The 10,496-nt window shown below is 42.3% G+C and overlaps 2 protein-coding genes across 2 annotated transcripts; one reads left to right on the top strand and one right to left on the bottom strand.

The window, feature by feature from the left end:
• The first annotated feature begins 30 nt into the window (after window positions 1-30).
• On the top strand, window positions 31-1,485 carry ppp1r3c2b (protein phosphatase 1 regulatory subunit 3C2, duplicate b). Its single transcript, XM_061728863.1, has 2 exons — window positions 31-262; window positions 455-1,485. The coding sequence occupies exons 1-2, from the start codon at window positions 249-251 to the stop codon at window positions 1,323-1,325; spliced, it is 885 nt and encodes a 294-aa protein (XP_061584847.1). The 5' UTR covers window positions 31-248; the 3' UTR covers window positions 1,326-1,485.
• On the bottom strand, window positions 1,038-9,482 carry LOC133450331 (phytanoyl-CoA hydroxylase-interacting protein). Its single transcript, XM_061728862.1, is given in 6 exon segments — window positions 1,038-2,486; window positions 2,488-2,773; window positions 3,727-3,844; window positions 5,084-5,258; window positions 6,823-6,999; window positions 9,247-9,482. Coding segments are annotated over 5 exon segments (1,020 nt in total). The 5' UTR covers window positions 9,247-9,482; the 3' UTR covers window positions 1,038-2,222.
• Window positions 9,483-10,496: the final 1,014 nt, after the last annotated feature.

Genomic DNA, 10,496 nt, shown 5'->3' on the forward strand with positions numbered 1-10,496 from the left:
GCTGGGGCAATGAGGGGAACTGCACGGGACAACTTGACACTCATTGGAGTTTGTAAGATCTTTGAAAATATTGACCTCTATATCACCTTTGTGAATTTGGAATGTTGCATGCAGTCATGCAGTAATCAACAAATTTTAAAGGTATTAAAATGTAGTCTGAGGTACATAAATTATTCTGTTTTCCAGAACTTCAAACAGCCATCGAGGATAACATTCCTGTCTCTTAACATCGGTATACCGGCATAGAGATGTCCAGTTCAGCGTAAGTGTCTGACGGGTGTGTTAAATCAGATCCTATGTGCCGAATCATTTTGCACTTCATCTTCAGAGTGAGTTAAATCCAATAATCATATTCACTGTGATTTTGCAATGCATTCCTCAGTGCAGGTCGTAGATTACGCCATGTACAAGTTTAACATCTGTCTTACTGAAATCATTGTTTATTTCTTGCAAGTGTCTTGCCGGTTGCTGGCCTGGGGTCAATGGCCCACTCAGCTGGGCTTGTGGAGATCGCAGTCAGGCTGTGCTTGAACCAGAGTAAACAGCTCTGTCCTCATGTGTGGGTTCCCATCCTGAAGCCCCAGAGGCCTTGCATCCGTCCTCCAGTCTCAGAGCAGCTGTCTGACGACTTCTTGAGTGAAGCCTATCTGAATCATCCTTTCGCATACTTATTAGAGGACCTGGATGACGACTATGACGATTTTGCAATCCCCATCAAGAATAAGCGTGTGGTTTTCGCCGACTCTGTGGGATTCTCGCTGACAGCTGTGCGAGAATTTTCCGATCAAGAGGAGCAGTGTGACCTGGATCTGCTGCCCACGCTGCAGGATTTAGGAAGCATGATAGAGGACAGCTACAGCTGCACAGTCAGCACCTACTGCCCAGGAACTAAACTCAAACTGGGTTTCCCACAGCCCTCTCTGAATTTCCAGGCCTTTCGTGCCAAGCTGGCAGAGAGCATGGTTATCCTGGAGAGTTGCACTGTCAATGAACAGGTACTCCAAGGTACCGTCCGAGTCAAGAACATCAGCTTCCAGAAGGATGTGCGTGTGCGCATAACCTTTGACTCGTGGCAGAGTTATAGACATGTGGCCTGCGCGTACCTGCAGAAACGCTTCGGAGGACCTCAGACAGACATCTTTGAATTTGACATAGACATTCCTAAAGTGCTTGATGCCAAGAGAAGGATAGAGTTTTGTTTAATGTATTTACCTGAAGGCCATAATGAGCCTTTTTGGGACAATAACAACGGAAAGAATTACAGCATTACAGTATGTGTGAACTCACATCTCTGCCACGGGAAGACTCTAAGCGAAAGGGCATGAATAACTCAACCTACAAATGATTACTATTTTCATCATGCAAACTACAACAGCAATGGATAATTTTAATACATTTGAATTGCACTCTAAAAGTGGTTATTTAATTTGTTGGCTTTCAGATTCAGTAACTGCGTTGTTTAAATAAAAATCTTTGTGACATTCAGTTTTCTCTTCTAGTTGCATTTTTTTCTGCTGCTGCAGTTCTTCAGCTCTGGTGTCGTGACGCACGCTTTGGCCAGTCTGAGCTGTCGGAATTATTTCTGTGCACAAAGGAAGAGGGATTCCTTTCACCAAGGGCAGTGAGAGTATTCCCTCAAAGGTCAAGGATTACTGGGCTAAGGGACGTGCCGAAGCCCCATAGCAGGAGAGAAGCTAATCTTAGCTCAGTATCGGTATCAGTAGTTTAGTATGTTATAGGAAACATCTGGCTTTACAGAGTGAGAATCACAAGACGTGCAAAAATATTTTTTTTCTTTTTACAGTCACATCAAACTCACAGTGCAGCAAAAGGAAAAAAAAGACATCAGAAATGGGGTTAATTGTAGAGAGAACCTCATTAAGATACCTGAAGAGAGCACTCATGAACTCTTGAAGTCTAAATCCTAATGTCTTTTAATTTCATCTTTTGCAATGAAGTCATGTTTGAGCATCACCGCTTTTCCGACTACTATGGCGCTCTGGGGTACGCATTGTCAAGGCTTGCTATTTAAAACACTATTATAGTCGAGTGAAGAGGGAGGGTGGAGAGCAGCTATGCCGCAGCCCAAGAGGTGTCCCCCTCTCTCTCTCCACTGATCTAAACATGATACAGTCAACTGTTTCGTTGTCTTGTTCTGTCTGCACTACAGACTCCACAGTACTCTGTCCCACATCAGCACTGCCCTCCGCCCTCCACTGCCCTCAGCGCCCCACGCTAATGTTGCACACTTTGCAGCTCGGGTCTTTTTTGGCGTCGGCTGTGGTCAGACTCATGAGCTGGTGGTGCCCGCTGATCTGCTCCACGCTGCCCTGATCCAAAGGAACCGGCTCCGTGAAAAGCACCTCCAGGATCACGTCACTGGCGTGGCAATACGAAGGTTCCTCCCCCTGAATCTGAGGGGCAGCGTATGTCAGAAAGGGGTTGGAGGTCAAGTCCAGCATTGGCAGACGGGAGCGACAAAAGGCTCCCGTCTCCCTCTGTGCCAACAGGGGCCAGCACCAGCACTACATAGTGATAGGCCGTGTACATACAGTAGAAGTCTGCAAAATACAGGCTGATGTTGGGGTTCAGCAGTTGTCCAGCGGGGATCTGAAATCGGAGAGGCCCATACGGGGAGTCCTTTGGTGGGAGTCCCGTATCGAACTCTGTGTTGCAGCTGAAGAAGACTCCATGCAGCTTGCCGTTGATGGGAGAGCCGTGACTCCCACTGCTGTCTTTTAGAGCTGGACGCATCAGTCCTTCACTTTCTCTCCTGATTCAGGATACAAAAAAAAAGGAAAGCACTTACCGTATTTTCTGGACTATAAGCCGCTACTTTTTTCATAGGTTTTCAACCGTGCAGCTTATACAAAGGTGCGGCTATTCTGTGGATTTTCCACCGCTCGGGGCGCTCTAACCGGAATTAGAATCAAAACTAAGACAAAATAAATGCAAAGAAGAATACGCTACTTCTTCTTTAGCAGATAGAAGTAGGTAGAAGCAGATTTCAAACAGATAAATAGATAAATAAATACCGGTTATTTTCTCTTGGTTCTGTCCCGTTTTAATCAGCAAAGTTGCTGCCGTGTTAAAAGACACTGTTACACTGCAAAAACTCAAAATCTTACCAGGAATATTTGTCTTATTTCTAGTTAAAATGTCTCATTTTTTGTCAAAAAAATCTCATTACACTTAAAACAAGAGTCATTACCAGAAAAAAAACTTGTTATTTGACAATTTTCACCTGTTTCAAGTAAATTTTCACTTGAAATAAGTAGAAAAATCTGCCAGTGGGACAAGATTTATCTTCTCATTACAAACAAAAAAATGTTGTTCCACTGGCAGATTTTTCTACTTATTTTAAATGAAAATCTACTTGAAACAGGTGAAAATTGTTGTTTTTTCCAGTGAAGAGTCTTGTTTTAAGTGTAATGAGATTTTTTTTGACTAAAAATAAGACAAATATTCTTGTTAAGATTTTGAGTTTTTGCAGTGTAGGAAAGGATCTATTTAGGTACAAACATGTAGATCATTTACAGTTCAAAATCGTTCTGTACATGTAGTAAATATCTAATCTAACAACATAAATATCTGCAGCTTGCATATCTTTTTTTTTTAAATAGAGCGGATGCGGCTTGTATGCCGGTGCGGCTTATAGTCCAGAACATACGGTAATTGCTGTGAACATGGCTTTGATACAATAAAGAGAAGGATATCTGCGCTGACCTGACATAGTCAAAGTACTCTGGGTGCTGGTTACGGTAGAACACAGAGAATTTCAGCAACCTCCCCGCAGACTCTTTGGCCTTGTCCAGAAGCTGCTGGAGGTGTTCCATGGCGTAGTCTGTAAAATCAGACCAGAAGGTCAGCATCTCTACCAGGTGCTCAGAATATGTTTTATTGTTGCTCACCACCTCTATGCACTGCACTCTTTGGCCCAATCCCAATACACCCCCTACTTTTCTTCACTAGCCCTACTTTCTACCATTAGCCCTCCCTCACTACCACTACCCCTAAAAAAGAAATCTTCCCTGGGGCCTGTCCCAATACACCCACTACTCCTACTTTTCAGCACCACCACTAATAAGGAAGCTGAGAGCCAAAAGCTGTTTTAATTTCAGCTGTAGCGCTATTAATATGCCACTTTATTAAGTTTTAATATTTTTTCAGGCGTAAAAGTAACCGTTAAGATCCCCAACCTGGGCTCAGTTTATCCAAATAACGCCTGTTAAGAAATTTGACCCGATGTTTTCGGAGATGGTGAGAGCCGCCGGCTCGAAGCAGCAGCAGCCGGAGTACAGACGTGATCGCCCTGCGCCGCCGTCCCGGGGGAGAAACCTGCAGCTCTGTTGAGAATTACCGCTGGCTGAAATAAATCATTTAGGAAGATAAATGTTGGTTTAATAGATGAAATCTAACAGCTGTAGCTACGCCTGTTAAGAAATTTGCTCCGAAAATTTAGAGATTTCTGCCTGCCGGCTCGGGAGCTGATTTATGGTTCCGCGTTAAATCGACGCAGAGCCTATGGCGTAACGTAACCTATGCCGTAGGCTCTGCGTTGGTGTAACGCGGAACCATAAATCAGCCTTTATTCTGGCGTGATCTTCGGCAAACGGGCAAACGAGTGATTATGTACATTCACTGAGTGAATATTATGAAAGTAAAATATATATTTCTCGCTAGAAATTTAATCAAAACGCATTTTTATGCATAAACTAACTCAGAATATTGATTTTATTCACTAAAAAATAAGAAATGTGAAATGTCCGCCATGTTTTTTTTTTTTTTTAATTCAGTCCGCAAATGATGACGAAAAGCATTCTGGGAAATGTTTCTGTCCCTAGATCAAACTAGTGAGCATCGGAAATCCCTCAATCCGTAGGGATAGATTCATAGCCACTACACTAGTTTTCGTCACTACCCCTAGGTGGAAAGAGGAATTGGGACACCACTACCCTAACGGGAACACGCAAAATTTAGGGGTAGGGATGAAAACTAGGGGTAGTGATAGTATTGGGACAGGGCCTCTGTTGTTGTTGTTTTATTTTCTGTTAATCTAGCTAGATTATGTGGTAGATCTTACCCCCAGTGCAGAATTCCACCACCGGGCTCCACTCTGACACCAGGTAGTCACCGTCTGGCTGTCGGACAGCAGTTTGAACAGCAACGCAGTACTCCGTCCGTGGGCTGAGGAACCAGTGCCCCCTGACTGCCATAGGGAGAGGCACGGCCTTGGCCACCAGCTTGGTCGGCACATCCTGGAGGAGAAAGCGTGAGAGAAGTGACATGTGGGGTTTAGACACAAGGCTGTCACAGACTGGTGTGTGTTTAATTTACACTTCAAAGGCGGGATCATGTAAATGCACTTTTTCAGTCATGCACTTTCCTCCATGAACTTTACCTTATCAGTGTTACATTAAAGCCCTGGCTGCTGTAACTAGGATACATCTAATCAAATCCTCGGCTTTGTTTTGATCAAGGTCTCTGAGAAGCACGGCTAATTACTACAGACTCAGAGGCTCATATATCCATGGCAACATCTCCAAAGCAAGTTTGTTTGTGCCACTCTATGTAGATACATGAGAAAGAACAGCATCCCATTTCAGGAAGAGCTCACTTCGTCTCATCCTCTCCTTGACTTTAAAAGCCCTTTTTCAGCTTCTGAATGCAGTCGGCAACAATAAGCCTTAATTACTGTTAGTGTTTTGCATGAGCGGGGAAGAAAGAATATAAATGCTGGGCTTATTCCAATACTAACAGCTTTTGTGTAAAAGCATTACTAATAAAAAGGAGGAGGAAAATTATGGAAACCAGATGAGAAAGATGATATTCTAGAAACATAAGCATTAAAACCGATAAAAAAACAAGTAAACCATAATGACGGGTCATGCTTTTCTTGATTTTGAATATTCTTTTGAACCGTCAAGAAACCTAACAAAATAAAGCCAAATGTAATTAAATAATTTAGAAAAAACTCCTGAAAATTTAAGTCTATTTTCACAATGACACATTTAAAAGTCTTTGCTTATAAAAGTGAAGCAGGTACAGTTTGCTGCATGGTCACAATATCAGTTTACTTTGCCAGAATGGTAATAGTTGGTAAGTGAATGATGACCAGTAAAGCCGGGGTTGAATGAAATGCAGTTTGTTCTCAAGGTCATGCCGCTAACATAATAAATACACGGTATGTGTGTGTTTATTACTGGTAGTAAATATATATGTTGTACATGATGTAGACATGCGGATCCAGAGTCACCAGAGGGAAAGCCGCTGGCAGTAAAATTCAATACTGCAAAAAATAAGCTTGACATTGTTAGAACTTGACAATTTAATTAATTTAAAAAGGAAAACCAATGATTGTTCCTTGTGTCTCTTGGAAGTAGTTTTTTTTTTAATGTGAGTTTAATTGTTTAAAGGTCATTGTTTAATTTGTGAACTAAATCATGTGCATTAGAAGTAGTTCATTTACACGCTGGTGTGTGCTGAATTTGAATTTGGCAGCTTTTGTCCGGTTTAAAAAGAAACAATGTGCAAGTGAGTCACTGGCCTGAAGCTGTTGACTGCGCGCATTTTCCTTTTCGCCTGTATTAGAAGTGACTGAAAGGGCACGACCACTGCTGGTTTAGACTAAAGCCAAATATCCTGTAGTAATCAGGTATTTCTGTTGATCAAAGTTCAATTAGATGCTTTTTTTCCCCCACTCTCTCTCACACAACATTTCTTTGCCCAAACATTTTCTGAAAAATGAGCATTGTGAATGTGCTAAAGACAGTACAGTACAAGGCAGAGGATGGTGTGTGACATCATGCTGCAGTTTCAGACCCTGTGTTTGAAGCGGTTGGGGTTCCTGCTCTCTTTGCGGCTCAGGTCGATGAAGAAGTGCGTGGCTCTGGCCGTGTCCTCGGGGGTCATATCCCACATGATGCGGAAGGAATCGCATGTCACTTCACAGATTTGGATACTGCAGGGAGTTGAAAGAGGGGCGTCCATTTCTGTCATCTGTCATATGAAATAGACATAAAAGTTAATAGTCCGATTACAGTGTATCGAAGGTCCATAGCAGTGCCAGAGCTGGGCATGTGGACATTCTGTCCTGAAACTGAAAACACCATGGATGACCACATCTCAGTCAAATTAACCTCTAATTCAGGGATAATTGTGCCTGCATTTGATTCGCTGTCTTCCTCCTTTTTTTCCCCTCCATCTCCCTTTTCTTGCCCTTAACTGCCATCTCCCATCATTACACAACTCCACATGCTCCGAGCTGAGTGAGTGGCCTATGTTTTTCCCGTGCATATAATTTTCCATCTACAGCAGTCTCCCAGCAATCACACATGTACAGCCTCCCTCAATTTTCTCCGCCTCCCTCAATTTTCTCCTATGATTCTAACGAATCACAGGACAAAACACATATCTGCACCTGTCAGCGACAACTAAAACTAAAGGAAACTTGTTAAAAGGAAAGAAGAAGAGCAGAGCCAGTGAATTTTACAGTCTAGCTTCAGACAGCAGTTTTTTCCCCTGACAGAATTAGGCAAGTTTAAACATCAGCAGCAGCAGCAGGTGATGTACGATCACATCTCCTTGGTTGGTTATCAGCAATTTCATTCAGGTGACTACGTGCAGCCTTGAGCACCAGGCCGGGGGCAATCTTCTCCTTAGCCTGTGTTTGTTTCATTACCTGTCACCCTCTCGCCTTTTATCTGATGGGAAGTCTCTTGAACATTAGCACAAGGGTCCACGTTTCTCCCTCAAGACGTATTTTTGTCCATACTTTTCATCCATCTGTAGTTTTTTTTTAACAATCATGTCCTCCAGTGTAGCTTACTGAAGCATTTTCTCCCCACCAAAGCAGCATAAATTTCTGTTACTGAAAGCACCCTCACAGAAAACATGCAAGATCACAGACAGGGCTAAAAATAACGTGCTCTTTCTTCTTTCTTTTTTCTTTTTTCCTTTTTCCGTGTGATTGTATAAATGTCAGGTGCACAGCAGAGTCGCTGTGTGACCACTGGGTCTACTAGGGTGCCCTGCAGTCTAGATGATGGACAGGCTGCATCGGCTCATTAAAGCTTGTGAACTGTGAAATTTGGGAGGTAGCTCATTCACACGGCGACAGTGCAGGGGGAGAGAGAACGCTTGTATCAGGCACGTGTGTCTCCATGCGTCTGTTTTCCAGCTGCTGATCTCATTTCTAATCATGGTGCTTTTTTTTGCTTTTTTTTAACGATAAAAAACTGGGGCAAGAGGCAATTCTCACAGGATAAGTCATCAATCCACCACGCCTCTGCATTTGCACCCCTTTTGGATCGAATACATGTGAACCCAGTTTAAATACAGGTTTCTGTACTATTCCCTTAATTCCACTGCCCTCGTTTTTAAATTAGTCTGAAAGAAGAAATGGGAGCCAGTCATCTCCATTCAGATATTTTGACAGCCAGTCACTCCAGTTAAGGCAGCAGGATCTAAATGATTATTAAGATGAACATTCACATCATAAAGCATAATTCATCCACACATGCATATATTCAGTGGCTAATGACTGGGTTGTAATCCTTATCCATAACTGAAAAGCAAAGTACACAAAGATGCTGCTGCTATGTTGCAACCATGCATATGAAATAGGACACGGTAAACAGCGCTTTGATAAAAAAGAAAAAAAAAACAACATTCTCTTCCAGGGAGAATTGATTTATGTTTTGATGTTTGTTGCACGCGTGATAAAGAGCAGGAAATGGCAGACATTTCTCAGGTGACGTTTGTAAAACGTGAGCCAGAAACTGTGATACTGTATGTTAGGTGAAGTTCATCAAACGAGCTATTACAGATGTGTGATTACAGTATGAAGCTCTGATCTCATTTCATGAACCAGTCAATGCAGCTCCATAAAGATATGCCCAGTATTGCACAAAATGGAATGAAACGGAAATGGTGAACATGTATGGGATGTATGGGATGTAATGCATATCCAAAGTTGCCAACCAAACCAAAACACATGTCATCACATAAACATATGCCCATCAACGCAATAGCATACAAATAGAACTTATCCATTGTCACCATACCTCACTTTTTTCATCTAATTTCTTGTCTAACATATCTTGAGAGATGCAGATATAGAGCAATAGAATAGAATAAAAAATGTGGTCTCTAACTTCAAAGATGCAAACATAGTACAACACAGTGGGGTTTTTGCCTGGGTACTTTAAGCATCAATAAGCAATGTAATTCCAGAGAGATACTTACCTGTATGAGGCTTGGATATCTGATGGGAGGAGAACGTAGCCAGGTTGAACTTCTATATCTTCTTATTTTGCTTTCTGCTTGCCGCTTCTGGTGCTGGTGCTGATGAATCCCTGAAGAAAAAATGGATGCTGTCAATGATGAATCCCTCAGGAAAACTGATTAGGAGGTGAAATGAACACAAGGACTCCTCTCTTCCTGCTCTTCCCGACTATATCTCTCTCACTTTCTGTGTCACACAAACAGACTAACCCCCACCTCCCCCTCTCTCCCTCCCCTCCTCCCAAACTAATTTTTGCTCTAAGCGCTGCATGATGTTTACTTGATTCCTGTGCAGACACAGGATGAAACCCCCCCCCCCAAAGAATCCTTATAAAAGGGAGGGAATGGAAATCGTCCAACTCCAGTGTGACTACAGTGGGATACGCAGTCGACCTTATAAGCATCATGCTTTCGCCAGCCAGCCATACACAACACATCACTTGGCAGTAAATCTGCCCTGAAGCACAAAATCCTCACGCGCTCCAATGTAGTCTGAACACTTAGCTACATGCATAAATATCAACTCTCAGATGTGGGGGTAGGATGGACACTGGAAGTGTAAAGGACCATATGACCATTTTTACATGGTTCACTGGAACATTCAGAAGGATTAAGCCCTGAGTGATGTCCTAGTAAATCACATAGAAAACCATCAAGACCTCAAAAATATACATGTGCCAACTGTTCTGCCATATGGACAAACTCGATGGGGTTTCTACCCCCAGCCTATCCGGTTACAAGGGATGCCACAATGTAAGTCTACAGTAAGCAGATTTCCATGCCATTAATTTTCAGAAATTGATTTTTTTTTCTAGTTCAACCTCATGGGATAACTTAATTTCTGATTATATCAGAGACAAAAGACACCCTTTCCGGATTACAGGAATAATCCGCAGCTAAAACAACAGATATGTGTATAGAGAGATAATAATAGCATAAACTCACAATGAGACTACAGTCCTTTCACAAACATGTATTATTTGTATTTGAAAAATGACTATGATATATGACTTTAATTCCACAGAAGCGTAGAATTGAAAGCGTCATTTATTTCCGACCAGCCTCAGAGAAGTGACACCCTGAGAGTGTAATTAAACTGCAATCATCCATCATTAGTCATGGCATGTCATGCTGGCTAAGTAACACTCGCTGCTCCAGAGATACTGCAGTCTTTTTGTTATAGGTAAGAGCCAGTTGTTTGTGTTAAAAAA

The sequence above is a fragment of the Cololabis saira genome, chromosome 9, assembly GCF_033807715.1.
Source record: "Cololabis saira isolate AMF1-May2022 chromosome 9, fColSai1.1, whole genome shotgun sequence".
Classification (NCBI taxonomy): Eukaryota; Metazoa; Chordata; class Actinopteri; order Beloniformes; family Belonidae; genus Cololabis; species Cololabis saira.